At 47.5% G+C, this 23,613-nt stretch overlaps 1 protein-coding gene across 10 annotated transcripts in view; it reads right to left on the minus strand.

Moving 5' to 3' along the window:
• Window positions 1–1,586: 1,586 nt before the first annotated feature.
• Window positions 1,587–23,613, minus strand: part of CRACR2A (calcium release activated channel regulator 2A) — a 138,107-nt gene continuing 116,080 nt past the window's right edge. For 8 of the 10 annotated variants that reach the window (XM_036300460.1, XM_036300452.1, XM_036300456.1 and 5 more), the window contains 5 exons: window positions 19,241–19,322; window positions 19,016–19,130; window positions 8,133–8,234; window positions 5,826–5,902; window positions 1,587–4,037 (listed from right to left, as the gene is read on the minus strand). In XM_036300460.1, coding sequence (XP_036156353.1) covers window positions 3,953–4,037; window positions 5,826–5,902; window positions 8,133–8,234; window positions 19,016–19,130; window positions 19,241–19,322 — 461 coding nt within the window. In that variant the 3' untranslated portion in view covers window positions 1,587–3,952. Of the gene's footprint in view, window positions 4,038–5,825; window positions 5,903–8,132; window positions 8,235–19,015; window positions 19,131–19,240; window positions 19,323–21,188; window positions 23,081–23,613 lie in introns of those variants that run through there. The other 2 variants (XM_036300461.1, XM_036300462.1) reach the window with 2 other exon arrangements.

A 23,613-nucleotide genomic window follows, 5' to 3' on the forward strand; every position in this document is an offset into this window, starting at 1 on the left:
GTCTAGGAGAAGGCAGCTCTGTCTTAAATATTTGATGCCCATGACCCATTATGGTGCTTAATAGTCTACCACTAAGAGTTCATTCCTTGGGTTAAAGTTTTGGTCTCCCTTAGAGTTCTTTGTTAAAATGTAAATATAGCCCTGAAGCCACCATTTGTATTAACACCTTAGTAGAAATTGGTTTAAGATCTTTTGGAGCAGTGATCTCTTGTGACAAAAACAAAGGCTGAGACATTTTAGATAGAGCGAACAGGAGTGGCCTGGAGTAGGCCAGGGGAGAGTAGAAAGGAGAGTCCAAGACTGGGTGGAGGTATTAAGAATAGAGAAAGAGCCCAGAGTGGCTCAGTGTTTGAGCATCGACCTATGAACCAGGAGGTCATGATTTGATTCCCAGTTAGGGCACATGCCCGGGTTGCTGGCTCGTCCCCAGGAGGGGGCAAGAAAGAAGCAGCCGATCAATGAATCTCTCTCATCATTGATGTTTCTATCTCTCTTTTCTTCTCCCTTCCTTTCTGAAATCAATATATATATATTAAAAGAATAGAGAAAGAGTACAAGATGGGAAGATGTGGAAGAAAGCTAGGGTATCACAGAGAAACAGAAAGGACCCCAAAGAGTCTGTGAAAGGAAAGTGAATGGGGCATTGGTTTGGTGCCAGAGCTCATGGTTTGGCAATTCAAGGCTGAGGGCAGCAGCAGACCCCAGAAGAAGCACAAGGAAGCAGAATACAGCAAGAAGTGAGGATCCAGGAATGACAACGAGCACAGGTCATTCCCAGGTAAACACCAAGGAGCTGGCACCAGGTCTGAGCTGCTATCTGAGTCCTGGAGAACCACAGATAGGGAGGGAGAGTGGGCTATGGGCTGAAATCAGACCACAGACACTGGTAGACTACAGACATTGACTGGAAAGCCAAAGGCCATGAGGCAAAGCCAGATACAAACTCATCAGCCAGGTAACTGGACTGGGAAATGGGGATTTATCCAGTTTGGGGTAAGCACTTGGTGTTAGTTGGTTCTTATCTGAAACTGAAGCAAGGAAAAGGGTCTGGGCAGCAGCTCAACAGTAATAGCCCCTATTTGTTAGCGCCTCCTGTGCTGGGCACTGTGCTAAGTACTTCACAAACATTGCTTTATTTACTAGTTTAAATGTCCCTGAGAGGTTGATGTTGAAACCTCTAATCTACAGATTAACGTGAAGCCTGGTGAAGTGACTTGCTCAAGATCATAACAGCAATGTAAATGGGATGGAGAAGAGGTTTTTCTGATAGCACTGCTGGCTCGGGGCCAGGCTGACCATCCCTGGGTGACTTTAATCACCGTGGTGGTTTAAAAGGAATGGGAGAGTGCCCTAACTGGTTTGGCTCAGTGGATAGAGCGTCGGCCTGCGGACTCAAGGGTCCCAGGTTTGATTCCGGTCAAGGACATGTACCTTGTTGTGGGCACATCCCCAGTAGGGAGTGTGCAGGAGGCAGCTGATCGATGTTTCTCTCTCACTGATGTTTCTAACTCTCTATCCCTCTCCCTTCCTCTCTGTAAAAAATCAATAAAATATATTTTAAAAAATTCCTTAAAAGGAATGGGAGAGAAGGGGAGGAGAGAAGGGAAGGCTGAGACGTGGGGACACAGAACTTCTCAGAGTCTCTCTGAAGTCCTCATGCTCCACACTTCTTCAAGTGAGGTTGGAAAAGGGAGCAGCAGAGGCCTGAAGACACTTTCTGCCCTTCTGTCTCTTGGGACCTTTGAGGGTTTGTGGGGCTTTACCCCACACATTGGAAGGCCAGGCACTAGGGTCATCCCACCCTGCTCTAAGTCCTGAATCCACTTCTCCTAAATGGAAAAAATGCAGCCCGAGCCAGGGGTCAGGTGTTCAGGGACAGATGCATCTATGGCTGAGGGAACCCCACGGAGAGCCTGCTTGCCCCATAAATCCCAATTGCCATCCTGTTTCCATCAGAAGCAGGACAGCTGCTTCCCTTTCTCCCTGGCGATCCCTACCTTCCACCTGCACTCCATACACGTAAAACATACATTCACACAGCAACACACCAGATAAGAGGGCCACCGCCGGGTGACCGTCCCCCACGCATCCCACGAATGAGACCACCACCAGTGTCCTCTCCCAGGAAATGGAGTCTCCTTTAAGTTCCCCTCGAACTCTGAGTGGGGCCAGAGCAGCCTAAGTGGGAAAATGAGCAGGTCGTCAAAAGCATTCTGAGGGGGAAGAGCCTGGAGCATCAAATAGCCCACTGCTCACTTTACTGCTGAGACGGGGGCCCAGGGAGGGAGCCGGCTTGCCCAAGATCAAGGGGCACCTTCCAGTGCTCATTGCTGGGTTTTGTTCCACACTCTTCACGGGCTCCCTGGTGCCTCTGAAGGCTGGATGACAGAGAAGAGAGGAGTCTGCAAAAGAACTGGGCATTTACCTGGCGACCCCTGGGGCTCTGACCCCTTTGGGGGTCAGTGGAGAGGATGTAGGGAAGAGCATTGGGAACTGTCGCCTCTCCCCAGCCTGGCTGACTGTGTGCATTTGTCTTGAGTCATCTTCTCAGAGGCGTGTGGGCACTTTTTGCCTCTCTGCCTTCACCACCTCCTCTCCTGCGGGCCTGGGCCCACAGCCCGAGAATGGTCATCGGCAGTGATCTTTATGGTCATTTCATCCAACTTCCTTCCCAGGGCAAGAGTGCCCTCGCCAGTTCCGCTGCCAGCCAGCCAGGGCTGGGCACTCATCAGCACCCAGGCCAGAGACCACCACAGGCCCAGACCTTCCCTTCATTCCAATGCCCTGAGCTGTTGCAGTCACGGTGCCCAGGCCAGCAGCTACACTCTCTTGACAAACACCAGCAAAATGTCACCATCACAGCCACACTTAAAACACACACACACACACACACACACACACACACACACGGTCTTCTGGAAAACCTCAAATCAAATAAAATGAAGTCAGTAATGATGGACCTGGTGTTGGGCCTCACTGCCTGCATGTCAAGCTACCCTGTCAATCATCACGTACAATTTCTCAGAGAGCTATTTTGAGAAACATTTAGAAAATGGCTTTACATAGCTATAGTTTATTTATACCCTCCAGAAATGGTCGCTCTGTTTAGCAGCAGATGGTTTTTCCCCCCTGGTTTTCTTTTCATCTCTGAAAGTGAAGCAGGAAGTAAGCCCACTCCCTAACTCTAGGCACCCATTTATCACCCCAGCCCACCTGGGAGTCCTGGCTGTGGGTGGGCGGTGAGGAGAAAAGGCTGGGGTTCTTATAAGGCACTGTTTCTGAGAACCCGTGGGGCAAATACCACGGGCCAGTGGCTGCTGAGAGAGGCTGGGCCCTGAAGCCTGGAGAGGAGCAGGACCCCTGGGGGTGGAGGATGTGGGTGAGGAATAGGATGCGGGTGCCCAGGTTTGCTCCCCTGAACACCACACAGGCACCTTGAGGTCCATGAAGCATATGCCAAGAGTGTCCCATTGGCATCCAGAGAACAGGAGCCAAAGCCCGACCAGCCACCCTGGCATTCATTGCACAGGTGCTGTATCTGTGGCCTGCAGGAAGCAGCAAGTCTGCCCTGCACAGTTACCATGGCAACTGCATTGCTGAGGCTCTTAAAGGCAAGGGGGTTGGGGGGAGAAGGGGGGTGGAGAAGGCACGTGGTGGCTTCTCTGGGAAAGCCCATCTGTTTCTTTCCCCAGGAAGCCAAGCTGGAGGTGGGGGGAGGGAGGGAAAGGAATGGGCATCTGGGATCTAGAGAAAGAAGGAAGAGGAAAGACTCTAAGGTGCTCCAAGAGCAGCTCTCCTGAGTGGAGGTGCTCCCCTTTCTTTGGGGAAGGCAAGTCCCTGTCAAGGACAGAGGTCTGGGCCGGCCTCGGCGGGGGCACCTGTGCCGAGCCATGCGCAGCGTTCAGGTGGGCCCTGTGAGCCAGGCCTGGGGGAGAGGCGGAAGCGGTGCCTTTCAGCCACAGCAGGATTTTTTCTTGGCAGGGCGGGCAACCTGGATGGTGTCCTCCCTCACTGTGTCTTCTTGCTCCTTGAGGATCCTGGGAGGAGGGAAGGAATAGCATCACTAGTGGGTAGCTGCTAGGCCCTTGGGTTACAGACCCTCTGGGTAATACTGAGGGGCCGCAACCTCACCAGAGCATCAGAGAGAGTATTCCAAGTCTCCCCCTGTGGACTACAGGCCCATGAGTATAATGTGTAAAGCCAGAGTTCAGTCAATAGTGAGCCTTCCCACCTCCTCCAGGAAGCCTCCCCTGACTGTCCAGGTGGTGTAGTGCGAGGATAGCACTCTGACCCTTCTGTTCAAACCCCATCGCTCCCTCAAGCACTGAAGGAGCTGCTGAGAGCAGAGACTACGGTTTGTCTCTTCATTTCTGCAGCCCATCACAGTACCCGGAACACATAGAGGCTCAGAAAATATATTTCTTAGTTATTAACTCTATGGAAGGGCTGTCCCATGTGGCCACAACTCCAGATTAAATGTGGGAAAGGAAGGATTAAAAACAGTGTTAAGAATCTTATCCCTCTTCATACTGTCAAAGTGCTTTCACCTTCAGCACCTGTTTTGATTCTCACAACACTGGGAGTGGGCAGGGAAGGTATGATTGATGTGCCTACGTTAGGGGCAGAGCTCAGAGGCAGAGTGACTTGCTCTGAGAATCAGTGCAGAGAAAAGCCTAAAACTTTCCCCAGGGTCTTCCATCGCTCTACAACCTCGCCAGGGCATAGAACTTGTTCTGGGCTCTTAATTACTCACCTAAAATGTTTTTAGATGCCCCAGAATGAATGCTGAGCACAAATGAGTACTATTAGATATCTGTTAGCTGGTGCATGGATGGAATGAAATAAATGCCTGAATAGATGAAGGAGTGAATGTTCAAGTATGGAAAATAGGGCCCTGTGTGTTGTGGCGTTTTCTTAATTGTGATGTAGGCAGAGGCTATGGAAGTGTCTTTCTATGGGACCAGCCCTTGGAATGCCATCACCTTGGTTGCCTCTGGTCTCCCATCACAGCCCTTCTCTCCTGGGCTCCCCCTCCCTCTCCCCCTCCCTCTCCCCCTCCCTAGGAGTCCTAACCCCTCCTTGATCCCAGCTGGCTGGCAACTAATCCCTGCTAAGACTTGAGCCAGGATTGTGGGACCTAAGATATGACCTTTCCCATGATCATTTGCATTTAAAAAGAGGGCACAGACAACAGTGTGGTGATGGGGGTGGGAGGGGGGAATTAGGGGGTGGCTAAAGGGGGTATGCAAATGGGGGACATCTATAATAGTGTTAGCAATAAAAATAAAGATTTCCTGGGGAAAGGCAGCCTTTAAGAGAGAAGATTGCAGACCCAGTGACAGGCAGGGAGGCTTCCTTCTTGGCTTTTTTTTGTGTGTGTTTCAGAGGCTGCCCTTGACCCCTGGAATCACACACAAAGGCCCAGGCCACCAGCCCATTTACCCAGAGGCTCAGGCACATAGAAAACAGACCAGAGGTCTGTGGGAGGTGGGGGATGATGGTGAATGCAGTGAGCTTGGGGGTGGGAGGTGGGGGATGATGGTGAATGCAGTGAGCTTGGGGGTGGGAGGTGGGGGATGATGGTGAATGCAGTGAGGTTGAGAGTAGGGGTGTGTGGGAGTGTGGTGAGTGAGATGAGGCTACAGGTGGGGAGTGGGGTGGTGGGGAGTGCAGTGAGTTCTGGGATAGGAGGTGGGGTTGGTGAATGCAGTGAGGTCGCAGGTGTGGGTGTGGGTGGTGGTGGTGAATGCAGTGGTCCCTGTCAGACCCGCAAAGCAGTCACATCATCCCACCTATCCCATCCCATCCGTGGAGCTGTCCTCTACCTGGCCAAATGGAGCAAGGACTCTTTGGTGTTGTGACCAGAATAGGCACTGCATTCATAGAAGATCAGATTGTTCTCCTAGAATCATAAAACAGAGGGGATAAAAGGAGGGGAGCTGGAGGGAACTGTGGGGTAGGGGAGAGCACCCTGTCTGCATCTACCAACACCCCTGCTTCTTCTCCAAGTCCCCTTTAATTCCTCCACCCCTCGCCATTCTCTAAGAGGTTGATTTCTGTCTTCTCAGGAAAGTTCTGTAACCATTTCCCAGGTGAGCTGTAACAACTGTGAAGCAACAAAACCATAAACTGCCTTAGTGCTTCACACTCCCTCTAATTACTCTCTGGTAAAGCGTGTACTCATTTCCTTTTCACACCAGCCTGTGATGCAGACAGGCAAAGACTCAGAGGCCAGGATGGGCAACATTCTTCCCACTTCATGGGCAGGAAGACTGAGGCTAGAGAAGGTATAAGTGGCCTGCCTGCTCCAGCCCTGTCTTTAGTTAATGGCAGGGCTCCGAGCAGCCTACCTTTCCCAGGACACAGGCATGCCATGGCCTAGGGGCAGATGTCACTGAGGGCTCCCATAGGCATTCTCCTTCACACAGTTAATTAGCACTCCAGCGTGGCTATCAGCCCTGGTGCATGGACAGCTGTCCGTCCCTTCACCAGGCAGAGGCGGGGCTGCACACACAGCACAGTGGGCCCTTGGCCAAGGCTTATCATTTTCTGTTTATCACTCCCATTTATAGCTGTCCTGCTTCCTCATGACAGTGCTGATGGCACTGAGCCCTGGAGGCTGATGTCCTGTGGGGATGCAGGCAGTTGAGTGAGGACACTTCTTTTGTGGCTGCAGATCAAGAGACTCTGCAAATGCTTGTTTCCAATTCAGCTTTCCTGCTGCACACCCCACGGACCCAGCTCTGTCCTCCAGCCTCTTCACCCCTGCCCCTCCCGCCTCAGTCAGACCCTAACTCCTGGCCAGTCTGTGAAGAACGAAGGTTTCAGGGGGAGGTGGGGGATGTGCACAGGGCCTGAAATTGGAAGACACAGTTTGTCTTCCAGCCTCAACTACAGACCCCACCACTGAGAACCTGTGTGATACTTTGAATAAATCACTTAATTTCTCTGAGCCTGTTTTTCTTTCACTGACAAAAAAAAAAAAAAAAAAAAAAAAAAAGAAAGAAAGAAAGAAAGAGAAAGAAAACGGGATGATAAAAATATAGGTCTTGCAGTTGCTTAATCAAAATCCTTGGATCCAGTTGTATTTTAGAATCCAGAAATTTTGAGTTTCAGAAAGATAATGCATGTATACACGATATCAAATAGTACCCTCAGTGGGTCTGGGGCAGCATCCTGTAACCAAGCATATTAATATTTCTTCAGTGAAACATTTGAATATTCATTCAGAGTGTGGCACACAGAGACCATAAATAGCTGCATGTCAGTTCTGGTCAGATTCTTCTGCCAGATGAAGTCAAAACCGCTCTTTGTTTTCAAAGCTTTTTGGATTTGGGAATTGAGGATGAGGGCTTGTGGATGTAGCTGCTTGGCGACCCTCCACAGGAACACCTACCGGGCCCTTCTTCCTTCTTTTTCCTTGGATCTTACCATCTGTGCCCATTGTCCCAGCCGCTGAGCCACGAGCCTCTGTTTAGATTGAGCACACTAAAATGATGAATCCTTGGCCGAACAGCTCTCCCATCTTTCCAGACACACGGTGCCCCGAAAACTATGCTGAGGGCTGGAGCAGCCCAGGGAGAGCACGGCGTGCTTTGCTGCCTGATTTCCGTCCAACCTTGTTGGTTCTGGGCCTGGGCAAGCGGGCCGCTGCTTGTTTGACGGCAGGCCATCTAGTGTGTGCCCTGCGTTGGTCTCGAGTTCACAGCTTTGAGGCTCAATCTGACAGACAGGATGCACTCTCCACAGAGCTGTCCAAAGAAGGACCAGCCTTGCCGTGAGTGAGTGTTCCATCCCGGGAGGCAGTCAAGTGGAAACACAGATGATGGGATTCAAGCATCAGATAGGGACTAAAATAACCAACTTCTCACTATCTAAGAATTTCTAATTCTGACTTCTGAGGGAAAGAATTTGGGAAAATTCCCCACACCTTAGTCATCCCTGGCCAACTCCCACTTACAATCTGAGGCTCCCATGGAAAGTTCCACATGCATAGGAGCTGGACGCCTATCTTGCCCACTCGCTCCGTTCCCAGTGGGCTTCCAGGGAAGGTTCCCCCCAAGGCTCTGGGGCACATGCCCAACTGCCTTGGGTGCCACCCGGTCCATAGAGATGGGGATGCCTGCTCTTACCTTGGCCAGCTGTTCTCCAAGACCCCGGGGAACTTCCCGCTCTTTCTCGTTGTCAATTTTATTGCCCAGCAGAAGTACAGGAATACGGTCCCCCACAGCTTCCTGCGGAACAGACATCCCCACTCAGAGAAGCATCCACAGGGAGAACCCGGGGGCAGGCTTGGAATGCTGGATGGAAAGACACATCCGGCTGCGAATGCCCTGCTGCTGCAATAGGCCAGGTGACAACAGAGGCATCCTGACAGTGGAGACCCACCTTCTGTGGCAGCCTCTGTTTACAAGGCTTCTGCCAGGTGCCCGAGGCCCACTCTGGGTGCCTCTGGGTGCCCCCAGTCCCTGTCAGTGCAGTGACCTCTGCCTCGCCACTCTCCTTGGCTGTGGACAGAACACACAGACCCCCTGGATGTGCTGGGAGTGGGTATCAGGATGAGGGCACATTTGAACTATGTGTCCTTCTCCAGGGCTCACAGCCCCCTGAGGCCATTCCTACATGACTAGACTTAGTCTTAACAAGACTGAACCAAAGGAATTAATGCAATGTGGTTTGGGGCTGTTCTAGGGGTTGCTGGGTTAGAAGTGGCATCTCCAGGCATTTCATATTGGGCACGTAAGCTCTCTGAGGGTTGGGTCCAAATCTGATTCATGCTATTGGGTCCACGGTGCCTGGAAAATGACTGTTGTGTGCCTCATGGAGGTCACCACGTGGGTCTGCAGAGCCTTGTCATTGGGTACTCTGGGTCTGAAGGAAGCCCTGTGTGGGAAGAACTGTGTGGCCATAGCAACTGCACCTCTTGGGCCAGAAGTGACAGAATTATTCAAGGGGTCAACCCTATTTACTCCTCATGCGGCTGCGGCAGACCAGCAGGGGCCTGTGTACCCAGAGTCCCCGTGCCTTGGCGTCCTCCCTGTGAAGTGGGTGCACCATCTGTCCCTCTCCTGAGGGCAAAGGGCCCAGGCCACACAGCTATTTAGTAAGGACATAGGGTAATGTTCACATTTAAGCAGGTTGTTATTTTTACTTGTGAGCTATTTAATTAGGGGCTTTTGATCATAATTTGGTAGAGAATAGTTATTCATTGTAGCTAAATGTACTAAAGAGAGGGGGCTGTGGGAGAAGAAGCTAACAGTTATAGTTTCGCCAATAATTCAGCTATTTTACATTGCCATTCCAAATAAATGTCCAAAGCCCATCCAATAGGTACACCTCTTTTAAGTTTAAATGCAATTACATTTGAAATTAAGCCCCAATGATTTCTTAAAGTATACATTCAATTTTATTGCTGTTCAGTCAGGAAAAACTTAAATCAATGAGATTTTGAGGCTCAGAGAGTCCAAGAGAACATTCAACATCAAAGTCACTGAGTTATGAGGACCCTTTAGTATATGGGCCCACAATTCTCTAATGTTTTCCTCTAAATTCTGATTTCCAACAAACTCTCTGCTATTTAGTGTCTCATTAACTAGAACTCTCTAAAAGCAGTATTCCACATATCCATGGTAAGATGGTAAATAATGTTGGTAATGGTGACTCAAAGGCACAAGATCTTACGTTGTCTTCTGACCCATCAAAATAGATTCAATTATGTGTACTGTAGTTGATGTGTAAAGTGGATTGCATTTAAAAATTTGCAAGTAAAAACCCCACTTATGGATTATAAAGAACGCTGTGTCGTTAATGGGAATGCCCCCATTCTCTGACTGTGCTGTGCCGCAGAAACCTGGGCAAAGAGTTTTATACAGAAAAGGAAGAAAAGAGGAGGAAGGCAGGAGATGGGCCAAAGGGCTTGCTGCTTGGAGTACAGGAGAGATATTTGTAGATTTATGTGTGAGGAATGACTAAAGCTTGTGGGATTTCTTGACGTGGAAACTCTGAAAATATGAGCATCAGACTTGAAATCCCAGGGCAGGAGTCTAACCCAATCTGGTATGAATGGTGGCCTCAGTTTCCTCCCTTTTAAAGGGCATGCTGCGTACTGATGGAGGGGATTGGATGAGGTAGGAAACAGTCCTAAGCCTGACATTTGAGCCCTGTGCACCACACATAGCAGTGTGCCCCTTGGGAAAAGAAGGGGAAGTCTTCTTTGTAAAAGAAATTCCTGGATATAAACATAGAAGAGCTTATAAGGGGCAGAAAGTCCCCATCGGGAGCCGTGGCTTCTGCTCTTTGCATTGTTCCTCTTTCACAGACATTCTGCACAACTCACTCCCTCTCAGGGGCCCTGGCCTGCCACTGATAAAGGAGAATTCGGTTTCTCTCCAAAGATGTGGCAAAAATAAGTGAGACCACACATAACACTGGAGAGTGTGCTACCGTGGGCAACCAGTGGACGTCACTCCAGCCCCAAGTCAGTCTCTGACACAGGGCCACCCACAAGGAGGGGTTGGGGCTGGGGTGGGTGTCTCATGGTCCTCTCTCACTTTAACCTCTGACTAAACTCCACCCTTTTTGTACACATAACTAGGTTTTCAGCCTATATATCACTTGCCACAAAGATGCTCATAATTATCCACCTGATGAAGCAACACTTCCTTTTAAAAGTCCAAAGTTCACCTCTTCTGAAGAACAAGTCTACGTCCTCCAACCTCTGCTGATGTTTCTACAGTTATTGGTAAAGTCCCATAGTCATGCCAGGTCAGAGGGAGCTGAAGCCCCTTAGCCGTGCACACAATCTCTGTAGGAGACCTGGCTCTGCTGTCCTGTGGGGCCCGCCCCAATTGCTCCTCTTTGCTCTGAGCTGTGAAATAGGCCTCTAGAGCTGGTTTCCCTCTTCTGACTTAGATACAGAAGCCTCTCTACACCTCCAATCACTTTAGTTGCCTTTCTGTGAACTTGAACTTGTTGGAAGATAGACTAGTTGGAATTCAAAAGATTATGCATCTCTGATTTTAAATAACAAGGCTGTCAATTTGGAGCAGCGGACTGACATTTAGCTCCGAATGTGCAGCTGTTGGGTTTGGTTGGTTGTAGTGTGTGTGTGTGTGTGTGTGTGTGTGTGTGTGCGCGCGCGCACGCACATCTATTTGCTGGGAGGTAAGAAAAGCACTTAACTGGGAGGGTGCTGCTATCTTTCTGGAGCCAGAACAAAAATTTCTCAGCACATTAAAGCTTGCAGTTATGCTAAGAAAAAAATTACTGTAAAATTATATCTTGGGGGTTTCCATATTTATCCACCCCTTGACTATGAGTCAAAACAAGATTTATTTGTGTAGTTCGTTTAAACTGCCAGCACTTCAAGCTCAGCTTGGAATGTGGGGAACAAATCTGCTATTTTTTGCTCTGTGTTGCACATTGTCACCAATGACAAAGATCACGGAATGAGAATTAGCCAACAGTCCACAAAAGGGGAAGAAAGTGGGCCTGACCCCTTTCTGCTGAAGAACTAATGGTTCTGCTTTGAGACCAGAGCTGGCAGGACTGAAAAAGAAATGAACACCTCTTTCTCAGAAGCAGATTTCAACCATGGGCCATGTGATGAGAGAGAAACATAACGCAGTGGCAAAGCCCTAGATTTTAGTTCTGGCTGTGCTGTCCCACAGGCCGGAGTGCCTTTGGACAAGTCACTTCCTCTCTGGATCTCAGGATTTCTCATCTCTATAATAAGAGGCTGCATTGGATTAATTTCCCCTTTTTTTCCAGCTCAAAGGTTTAATGATACCAGTCGTATTCCATTTCCTTGACTTATAGATCTAACAATACAGTGCTCTAGAATGACAAAAAAAGATCTAAAGTAAAAGTTCAACATGCAGACACTAGGACCAAAAATCTGGGTTTGGGGAAATACCAACCCACTTAAGCTCATTCTAAATCCTATTTTCTCTGTCTGATACAGGCCCCAAAGCCTTCAGATGTCTGGTGTGTCCCATGGTCTAAACGTGGGGCTCTTACAGCTCAACCAGTTTCTTGTTCAGATTGGACTGGTTAAGCCAGTCCCAGCAGCAGAGATGAGAAAGAGGTAGGGAGGGTTGGGAATGCTGAGTTGGCAGGAATGACTAACTGCTTTGATTTCCTATAAGGTGTGTAGGAAATGTAAAAGGGCAGGAGTATCAGCACAGAACAGAGTGTGTCTGGGCCCGGCTTGGGCCTCTTCTGCAGAAGGCCTTCAGGCTGGGTTAAGCTATCCAGGTGGGGAGGATGAGGGAGGGTGAGGCGGGGGGAGAACAGTCACAGCGGCAGGATGCTCCCACCTCATAAAGCAAGGTGCTTCTCTGAGCCAAAGGGTTTTGGTTCCCTCTGGGCTGGAAGGATCCTCTAGGGTCCCTCTGATGCACAAACACTTCTGACCCATCCTGTGGCCCCCAGAGAGTCTAATGTCATACTTTGTAGAATGTGGGGGCCAGGAGGGACCTTTCAGAGACTCTGATTCCTTCCTTCATTGTGTGACGACTGGCCACAGTTTCATGACCAGAAATGGCTGAGCTGGGATAGTAAGACCTTCCTTTTCAGGGAGCTCCATACCTCCCCTGAGAGTCTGTTCCAACCACAGAACCTCTTCCACGAGTAAGTCTTTGCTATGTATAATCTGGGGCTATTTTAGCCCTTTATTCTTGTGCTGCTTTTCAGGTTGTGGGAGGAAGGGGCATTGAGAACAGCTGGCCAGCATTCACTTAATAATACGGCTTTAGAACCTGCAGCCTGTTATTAAAGCTCCCCTCTACCCTCCCTTCCCCAGGTGAGGGAGCAGGCAGCATGCTTGGAGCTCCATGGAAAAATAAGGTGCTCCACAAATATAAAGTACTTGCTATCTTCAGTTCCTCTCCAATCAAATTATGTGTCAAGCTTTAATCTATCGCCTGACACCTCTGATTGCTGGTTGCCACGGCAGAATGAGTTAGCTTTTCAAGAATCTTAAGAATTATCACATTTATGATGCTACTGCACCACACCTTCACCACGCTGTCTGCCATCTGACACAGCCTTCTACACTTGCTCTCAAAACCCTGGGCCACCCAGCTGGGTGCCTCATACTGAGTCCTCAGGAGTGCCTCGTGGGTGCTGGACACGTGGGAGAAGCTCAGAAAATTCTCATTGAAGGGCATGAACATCTTTGAATAAGATATAGAGGCTTGCTTCTCAAAGTGTGGTCCCTAGACCAGCAGCATCACCTCCTCTGACCATGTGTTAGAAATGCAGCATCTCAGGCCCAGCCCAGACCTGCTGAGTCAGATTCCGCATCTTAACAAGATGTCCAGGACACTGCTAGGCCTATTAGAGTTTGAGAAACACTTGTCAGCTGGGAACCATGATGGCTCAGAGTCACTTGGGAAGGTGTTATCTATTTATTTTTACATTTCCAGGCCCTGAGTCATTCTCTCTGGGAGAGAAGGCCCTGACATCTGTTTTGTTTGATAGCTCCACAGGTGATCCTGATGTTCATCTAGGTTTGGGATAGTCATTGAGAGTTTAGCTATATCTTTTGCTAATTTTAAAAAAGGAGAACTCAAACTACAAATTGTACAAAAAGGCCCATCCACACACAGATAATTCTGAATTAACCACATAAAGAACTGCCATCTCAGGTTGGCTTCTGAGCCCATAGAGGCACCGGGGCTCCATGGGGACTCCTGATGGGCCCATGCTGACAATGCTTTCAGCCCCACCCCATAAGGAACAGCACATGGCATAGTTTTTCTGAAGAATGACTGAACTTATGCTTCAAGGTGTGATTATGCCCTCTAATATTTCTTCACCTCTACCATCAGCACCAAATTCAACCTGATCTTCTCCTTCTCCTGCTAAGTCACAGGCTCTCTGTGCTAAACAGGAGACTTAGTAACTATACCTTCCTAATGATGGCAGAGAGGGAAGTTCCATGAATTTGACTCCATTTATCCCTATTGATCCCAGACTATTTAAAATTCCTCTACCCAGCTCTAGTATATATCAAAATATAGATATTTAGGAACAATTAAATGTTTGTGGCTGGGATATATATGACAAACTCACAGATAACATCATACTCAATGATAAAAAGCCAAAACCTTTCTCTTTAAGATCAGAAACAAGACAAGAATGTTTATTTTCACCACTTTTATGCAACATAGTATTAGAAGTCCTAGCCACAGCAATCAGACAAGAGAAAGAAACAAAAGGCATACAAATTATAAAGGAAGAAGTTAAGTTGTCATTATTTAAAGATGATATGATACCATACCTAGAGAACTCTAAAGATTATACCCAGAAAAACCTATTAAAACTAATAAATAAATTCAGTAAAATAGCAGGATACAAGATTAATATTCAAATAATGAATAATACACAAATAATGAATATCAGAAGTAGAAATTAAGAAAACAATCCCATTTATAATTGCATCAAATAGAATAAAATGCCTAGGAATAAATTTAACCAGGAAGGTAAAAGACCTATACTCAGAAAATTATGAGATAATGAAGAAAGAAAGAAAAGAAGATACAAATAAATGGAAGCATATACCATGCTTATGAACAGAAAGAGCTAACATTGTTAAAATGTCCATACTACCTAAAGCAAGCTACTGATTTAATGTAATCACTATCAAAATACCAATGACATTTTTCACTGAACTAGAACAAATATTCCTAAAATTTACATAGAACCACAAAAGATCCTGAATAGCCAAAACAATCTTGGGAAAGAAGAACATAGTTGGAAGTATCACGCTATCTAATTTCAAATTATACTACAGGTTACAGTAATCAACACAGCATGGTACAGGCACAAAAACAGACACAGAGAAATGGAACAAAATAGAAAGCCCAGAAATAAATCCACATCTATATTATCAATTAATCTATGACAAAGAAATAAGAATATACAATGAGGTAAAGGCAGTCTCTTCAATAAATGGTGTTGAGAAAACTGGATAGAGATACATGCAAAAGAATGAAAATCATTTTCTTATAAGAATAAACTCAAAATGGATTGAAGACTTAAATGTAAGACTGAAATATAAAAATCCCAGAAGAAAACATAGAAAATAAACTCTTTGACATTACTCTTAGCAATATATTTTTTTGTATATGTCTCCTTGGGCAAGAGAAACAAAAGAAAAAGATAAACAAATGGGACTACATAAAAATAAAACGTTCGTATATAGTAAAGGAAACCATCAACAAAATAAAAAGACAAACTACTGGATGGGAGACGATATTAGCCAATGATACATCTGAAAAGGGGTTAATATCCAAAAATTATAAGGAACTTATACAACTTCACACCAAAAAACACACAAACAATCCAGTTAAAAAAAATGGGCAGAGGACCTGAATAGACATTTCTCCAAAGAGGAAACACAGATGGCCAATACACAAAAGCAAAGATCCTCAATGTCACTAATTATCAAGGAAATGCAAATTAAAACCACAATGAGCTATCACCTCACACCTGTCAGAATAGCAATCATCAATAAATCAATAAACAACAAGCATTGGTGAGGATGTGAAGAAAAGGAAACCCCTGTGCACTGTTGGTGAGAATGCAGACTGGTGCAGCCACTGTGGAAAACATTATGGAGGGTCTGTAAAAAATTAAAAATGGAACTTCCTTATGACCCCAATGTTTCAAAAGAATATATGCACCCCAATGTTCATTGAGCATTATTTATAACTAGAGGCCTGGTGCATGAAATTCAGCACAGGGGGAGGGGTGTCCCTCAGCCCAGCCTGCACCCTCTCCAATCTGGGACCCCTTGGGGGATGTCCGACTGCCAGTTTAGGCCCGATCTCTCTCACAATCCAGGACTGCTGGCTCCCAACCACTCACCTGCCTGTCTGCCTGATTACCCCTAACTGTTTCTGCCTGCCAGCCTGATCACCCCCTAACCACTCCCCTGCCAGCCTGATCAACATCTAACTATTCCCCTGCCAGCCTGATTGCCCCCAACTGCCCTCCCCTGCCCACCCAGTCGCTCCCAACTGCCCTCCCCTGCTGGCCTGGTCACCCCTAACTGCCCTCCCCTGCTGGCCTGGTTGTCCACAACTGCCCTCCCATGACGGCCATCTTGTGGTGGCCATCTTATGACCACATGGGGGCGGCCATCTTGTGACCACATGGGGGTGACCATCTTGTGTGAGGGCATGATGGCCAATTTGCATATTACCTCTTTATTATATAGGATAGCCAAGACATGGAAGCAACCTAAATGTCCATCAAGAGACAAATGGATAAAGAAGATGTGGTACATATATACATGGAATATTACTCAGACACAATAAAAAGAAATGAAATCCTGTCATTTGAGACAACATGAATGGGTCTAGAGGGTATTACTATGCTAAGTGAAATAAATCAGACAGCAAAAGATAAATACCATATGATTTCACTTTTATGTGGAATCTAAAGAACAATATAAACAAACAAACAATACAGAAATAGACTAATAGATACAGAGAACAGACTATGTGTGGTGACAGGTGGGTACTAGACTTATCAGGATGATCACTTTTTAAGAAATATAAATGTCTAATCACTATGTTGTACACCTGAAACTAATTCAATATCGTATGTAAACTGTACTTGGAAAACTAAAATATCAAAAAAATGTTTGTGGCTAAAAAAAGAATGGCTGACCTTCACCCACTTCCCCCAAAGTTATGGCCTCTATTTCTTTCTTTTTTTTTTAATTCTCACCTGAGGATATGTTTCTTATTGATTTTGAGAGAGAGAAAGGGAGAGAGGGAAACATCTATGTGAGAGAAAATAGTGATCAGTTGCCTCCCATACTCGCACCAACTTGGGATTGAACCCAAAACCTGGATATATGCCCTGACCAGGAACCAAACCCACAACCTTTTGGTGTATGAGACGATGATCTAACCAACTGAGCCACCTGACCAAGGCATATCCTCAACATCTTAGTTTGAAAATGAGATGGCTGTCTTAGACTAGTGATTTTCAAAGGGAAACCTTCTTACCTAGCAAAATTGTACCAGCACCTCCAATATACCAAACTGAAAGAACTACAGTGGCTCTGACTGAAAGAGGGGACAAGGGCCCAGAACTGTGATGGTTATACCTTTCCATGCCCTGCCTCTGTCCCTAGGAGTGTCACTCTGCTTCTAGGGTTCCACCAGAGAAAGTTTGAAAACCACTGTATCAGGTAAGCACTAAAGTCTCTGGTGCTTAACTTCAATGAGGAAGATAAATCACTGGTAATGTCAAAGAAAAGTCATGTCTGAAATCCCAAAGTTCAAATAAGATCCACTTCCAGATGACCCATACCATTTGTTTCCATTAATAGCTTGGTGTAGAGCAATTCACTACATCTCAAAATGTACATTTTCTCTATTATAACTGTTTTTAGGCTCAAAGATTTTAAGAAATAATTTGTATTAAGCAAATTTCTGAGAAACTCAAGAATCTGACTTCCATTTTTGTTCTTTATTTTGGGGGAAATGAGAAGGATGGGGATTAAGAGTAGAGAAAGGAGCCCTGCCCAGTGAGGCTCAGTTGGTTGGGCATTTTCCCATGCACCAAAAGGTTTCTGGTTCAATTCCTGGCCAAGGTACAATACCCATGCTGCAGAATTGAGCCCCAGTAGGGGTTTGCAGGAGGGAGTCAATCGATGTCTCCCTCTCATATTGATGTTTCTATCTCTCTCTCTCCCTTTCCTTCTCTCTTAGAAAAAAAAAGAAAGAAGAAAGAACTAAAAGAGTAGAGAAAGAAGTGGCACAGCCAGTCCAAACTATAAGAGCAACAGATTTTGGTGGGAGGAATCACAGATATTAGGGCCAAAAGGATGAAGAAATGAACAACTCCAGGATTCTGATTGCACAACAATATAGCATCCATTCAGGCATCCAACATGGGTTGAGCTCTAGTTCTGTGGGCACCCCAGCAAGCACTTTGTTACTATGACAAAGATGCAGTTTCAGTTCCCAGGAGGCACAGAGTGCATGCAGCACAGATCCACGCTGGGAACTATGTCCTTTACAGCAATGTGTCAGTGTGGCAAATAAGTAAGGGGTCCACGGAAGGTCTAATGGGCTTGAATAGAGGTTGAATGTAAGCTTCATGAGGACAGGGACATTGTTTCATCTACCTGCTGCTCTAATTCCCAGATCCTAGGAGAGTGGCTGGCAGTGTTTTGAACAAATAAATGAACAATGCATGAATTCTGCTGGTGGAAGGAAATGGGACACCCTACCTGATTGCTTTGTAAATGAATCAGCAAGGCCCTATTAAAAGAAGTAAGTGGCTTGCCCACTCTGCCATTGGCCTTGAAAAGTTGGCATTTAAGTGGTAAAGGAAGAGCATGCAGATGGTCAGGAAGTTAAAAGGGACATATCACAAGTATAAGTCAAGAGGTAGTGTCTCAGAGATAATCTAGAATTCAAACAAGAGTGCTGTTGCTTGTGGGCCCACCTAAGGTGACTTTGGGGTGAACCTGGGGCCCTCATATTGTGGGTCAACCTCCCCTCCTGTGAAGGGCTGTGACAGAGGCCTCAAAATACTGTGTGGTGTTACTTTGGGCTGGGCACAGCTGGGCCAGTTGGAGCTAGAAAATGCAGGGATTTGAGGAGGCAGTGGTGAGAGTGGGGGAACAGCACAATTGTAACTCAGTTTAAACACCCATTTCTTAGGGACACCTTCCTTGACATTGTACTCTGTGCTCCTCCTCTAATCCTGTCCTACTCACTTATAGCTCTTATTGAAATCATAATGATATAATTATTGGTACAATCTCTATTTTTTTATGTCCCATAGGAGCAGGGACTGTATCTGTCTTGGTCACTTTAGAGTCCCCAGTAGCTAGCTTGGTACTGGCCACTTGGGTAAACAAATGTGTGAATCGGTTTGTCCCTGGAGAAGGTTTTGAAAGAGCAGAGGAACAGGCAGGAGATGGGCAGAGAAGAGAGAAAAGCAAGAGGCCCTCATAGTGCTCCCAGGAAGGTCACCAGCTCACCTCCACGCTGCTCAGCCACTGCCGGACCGACAGGAAGGACTGTTTGGCTGTGAGGTCATACATGACGATGACACCATCAGCCTTTCTGAAGAACTGCTGGGTGATGCAACGATACCTGCCATTGAAGGGCCACAGGTCAAGGAAGCACAGCCCTCCGTTGCAACCCAAACCTTCGGCCCCCGGGGGGAATGGAGGAGGCAGTATTACATCAGGACGACTCCTCACCTCTCCTGCCCGGCCGTGTCCCACAGCTGCAGGGCCACCTGAGAGTCACCCACATGTACCATCTTCACACGGTAATCGATGCCTGCAAGGTGGACCAGGCCTGTTACTTCCAAATAAGAGCATGATGCCCCAACATGTCTGGAATCACATCAGGTCAAGGATGACAGCTCCTGTGTAGCTCGTGGGAGGCGATGTGGGGAAATGGACAGAACACTGGACAGGGAGGTGTGGGGCCTGATTCTATCTCTGCTACTTATTATCAAATCACTTAACCACTCTGAACTTCAGGCTCCTCCCTGTACTATAATCCATACCCTCCTTAGGGATACTACAATCAGGTTCAAATGTAAAAGCAATATGCCAATGCAAAGACATTGTTATATTCATGAATTTACTCTCTTACCACAAAGATGGAGCAGGAGGAAAGACTGTCCTTAAATTTCTTCCTCCCTTTGCCCTTCCTTCCTTCCTCCCTTCCTTCCTTCCTCCCTTCCTTCCTTCCTTTCTTCCTTCCTCCCTTCCTTCCTTCCTCCCTTCCTTTTTCCTTCCCTCCCTCCCTTCCTTTCTCCCTAAAATCATTTTCAATGTTCCCCTAATAAAGTTCAAATATCCCTGGGTATGGATCATGCTTTCAGACTTCCATCAGCCACTGCAAATGTATGTGACAGAGCCAGAGGAAGAACAGGGGGAGCAGGAGGACAGGAAGGTGTGGCAGGTGGGGGAAAGGCTACAAGAGAAGAGGGTGAAGGAGGGAATCAAAGGCAACATTCACCCTGGAGGCGACATCAGAGCTCCTAATCCCAGCCACTGGGCCACTCGCAATGGTCTCTCTGACGCTGCAATCCCACTTGAAGTCATGGACCACAGAGAGAGGGAGCAAGCTCAGGTACACACATTCTGAGCCCACAGCAGCCCTCAGAAGTTCTTTGATAACAGACATTCCTCTCTTGCCATCATTTAAGAATGTTCACAAATGCTTAATGAGGCTCAAAAAGTCTTTCCCTCTTAAGGTATCAAATCTTGGAAACAGAGGGCATCCTATACCACCTCCAAAAGGGCCCAGCTTCTAAGGTCCTCACCCTGGAGGGCTCAGGGAGGACAGCAATAGCAGCTTGCATGGAAAAGATAGAAGTGACAAAACAGACAACAAAGAGGCAGTCAATGGAAAAGACCATCCCAGCCACTGTCCCCAGGCAAAGGCCAGTACATTATGGACACGTGAGTGGGGGAGAGGAGGGAGAGTCGCCACCCCTAGAATGACTCTAGAGGCCCTGTGCTTTGCAGATGAGGGCAGAGGGAGCAGTACATTTTCTAGGTAGAGAAAAGAGTGATTTCACCCATTGGTAGAATGCTTGATATTTCTAACTTTCATATGCTATCTCTCCATCATCACAGTGCTCCCCCCGTGACACATACTCATGCACATACATACACATGCATACAGATATGTATATGCACACCACACCACCCACCACACCAGTGAGAGATAAAGAAACAAGAATCCAGAGATGGCATGCCTCGCCCAAGCTCATCAGGTGCAGTGTGTTGCAAACCCAGCTCTGAGGTTCATTCTTCTTTTTTCACCAGTATCCTGGGCACAGAAACACCTGGCAGCTTCATTTCATCTGGAAAGTCCAGGGCTAAGTGTTTCCATCCAAATGGATTACAACTGGCTGGGAGCTGAATCCAGGTGAGCTTTCTTCTTAGCCAAAAGTGGAAGTGTTTCCCCAGTGTATACTCTGGGAGACTGAAGGGGCTGCCTACTTTCTGGCAACAACTCAGGAGAATGCCAGCACTGTCAACACACTTTCAGGGCCTGATCTGAAACCAGCCAGCCCAAGGTGGGAAGCCCAAGGACAGAGCCTTCTTCTTGGTGGAAAGAAAGGCTTGAAGGCAGAGGGGCAGACAGGTCTCAGCTCTTTATGATTGAGCTCTACCTCATTGGCTGATTGCTTTGCTGGAGGACAGGATGCTTATCTTGCAGAGAGTGAGGTGGACCAAGGAGTGCTGGAAAAAAACAGGTTCTGTGCTGTGGTGAGCTTGGTGAGAGTCCCTGCCAGGTACTGGTGCTTCTTTCTGCAGCCTCCGACAGGCAGGCCCAGGAAGCAGGTAAGTCCATGGGAGGGAGAGGCAAGGGAAGGTAGAGACACAAGGAGTCAATTCCAATAGAAGAGGCTACACAATAACATGGGACCTGAGGGCCTGAACTACACTGACTTCTAAGACCATAACCAGTTTTAACACCCCAGGAGCCAGGCGACCATGTTGTGTTCGTGTCTTAGTCCTGCCTTTGACCAGCTATGTGATCTTGATGACATTGCTTCATCTCATTTTGGGGGAGTTTCACTGTCCTCACCTGTAAATTGAGGTGTGATGGAGGGTGTGGAGGGGTAAGTTGGTGCTCAGGATCTGTTCAGCTGTAGCATTCAATGAACACATGGAGGTGACCTCCAACTTGCAACCTAACTGGTTCCTTAATGATGGCTGGAAAGCTGGAGCCTCTGTGGCCGTGAAGTGTGTTATGTTGTGGGATGGTAATGAGTTAGAGCTGGTTGATGGACTCCAGAAAGGGTGACAAGACAGGACCAAGCTGTCATTTAGAGCAAGACGGATGTGGGAGTGGGAGTGTCTGCAAGTTGTCATGGGGACAACTAGGGATTTCTCTGTAGAGATGGGGAGGGGGATAGAAACTCAACTGATGGCCAAGAAAGAGCAGAGTGCAGTCTGTTGGGAAAAGCAGGAGCGGTGACTCAATGTGGGGCAGTAGAAAAACACTGGACTCGGAGTCCTGGGTTCTAGGGAGCTTTTGCCTTTAATAATCAGTCTTTTCATTTACAAAATGAGCTCTGATGTTCTAAGAGACCATTCTTTGACACCCACAAGGCCCAAACACCTGCTTGTAAAGGAATCATGTGGTGCTAAGGTGGTGCAGGAAGGTGCTCAAGTCACACTGTTGTACTGTAGAACTTACATTACGCGCAAGCCAGGAGTTGAGTACCAGTCATGGTCCCTTGAGGCAGTGCGAAGCCAGGAAGTCCCCTTTGATGATGGAGGTAAGCTTTAAGGGGCTGCTGAGTCCCTGTTTGTACTGTGTTCATGGTTCAGGGGCTGCTGCCCTGGACAGGTGGTTGGCTAGAGCTCCAATCTAGGGTTGGACCGCTTTGGCCCTCCAGGGCCAGGACTCTGTGGCTCTTCTGTCCTTTTACAGAAGCATTTCAGGTGGCTTCTATGACTGCCTACTGACAGGTGCACCAGAGCAAGGCCTGCTGTGTAGCTGGAACACTAATTTGAGCCACAGTTCCTACACCTAACTTGTAGGTGTTTCCATAATTGGCCCCCTGGGAAGTGCAAATTAGTCTGGTTTTCTCTTTTTAGAGACTTGCATCTTAGGGACACAAGTTGGAAATGTAAACGAACCCTGATTCCCTGATTTCAACAGGAGAGGCACCTAAACACTTGGAATCTGTCCTCCTGCCTCTCATGGTCTGTGCTTGAGCCATGGCTTGTCGGGGCCCACCCCACCGAATGATCTCCCAGGAATTCAGTCCACCTCCTCAGCCATTGCTTCCTGTGTCACCATGCTCACTCCTGAGCTCAGTGCACCTGGCTCACTCCCATCACTTTTCTCCAGGGCAGACAAGGCCAGACGCTTCTGGGATGAGTTCACAGACTCTGCTCTTCTTCCCTTCAGGGTCCCAATTCTTCATCTTGAGGTGCTTTCAGTTTTGGGGTGAAATGGAGCAGAAGGGAGGGACAGGAGGATATTCCAGATGTGGAAACACCATAGGAACAGGCCCAGCAGTAAGAATGGCACCCTGAAGCAGGTGGGAGGAGACCCATCTGTAGAGGAAAGTTGGAAGAAGGGCCAGTTCAGGATTAGAGGAAGAACATGGAGTCTCCCCAGTCAGGACTCTGGGGCAGGAAAAGTTTGTCTTGTGGGGCCAGCTGTCAGGCACCCAAAGGTAAAAGATGGCCTGGACAGAGCCTCAGGCCTGGAAGCAGTATTGTGTGACCCAGTTCATTTCCCTAATTTTTCAGATGAGAAAAACTGAAGCCCAAAGAGGGAACGTGTCCCCCTGAAGTCACATAACTGGTTAGTGGCAGAGCAGAGACAGAGAGCCAGGACTTCTAATGCCCCACTGAACCTCAGCAGCCTCCCCTGCCTGCACCCATCAGTCTACTTCCCGTGGCAGGGAAGTGTCCTCAAAATCCATGGGGTGCTGAGCACACACAACTCAAAGTTATGAGGGACACTGTGGAATGGAACAGAAGGGGTTTGGGGGCAGAGGGGGAGCCACTATCTGCACCAACCTGCTGATGGAAATGTGGACAAGCCTCTTCACCTCTCTGGGCCTCAGTTTCCTGATCTGTCC

The sequence above is a fragment of the Myotis myotis genome, unplaced genomic scaffold, assembly GCF_014108235.1.
Source record: "Myotis myotis isolate mMyoMyo1 unplaced genomic scaffold, mMyoMyo1.p scaffold_m19_p_3, whole genome shotgun sequence".
In the NCBI taxonomy this organism is placed as follows: Eukaryota; Metazoa; Chordata; class Mammalia; order Chiroptera; family Vespertilionidae; genus Myotis; species Myotis myotis.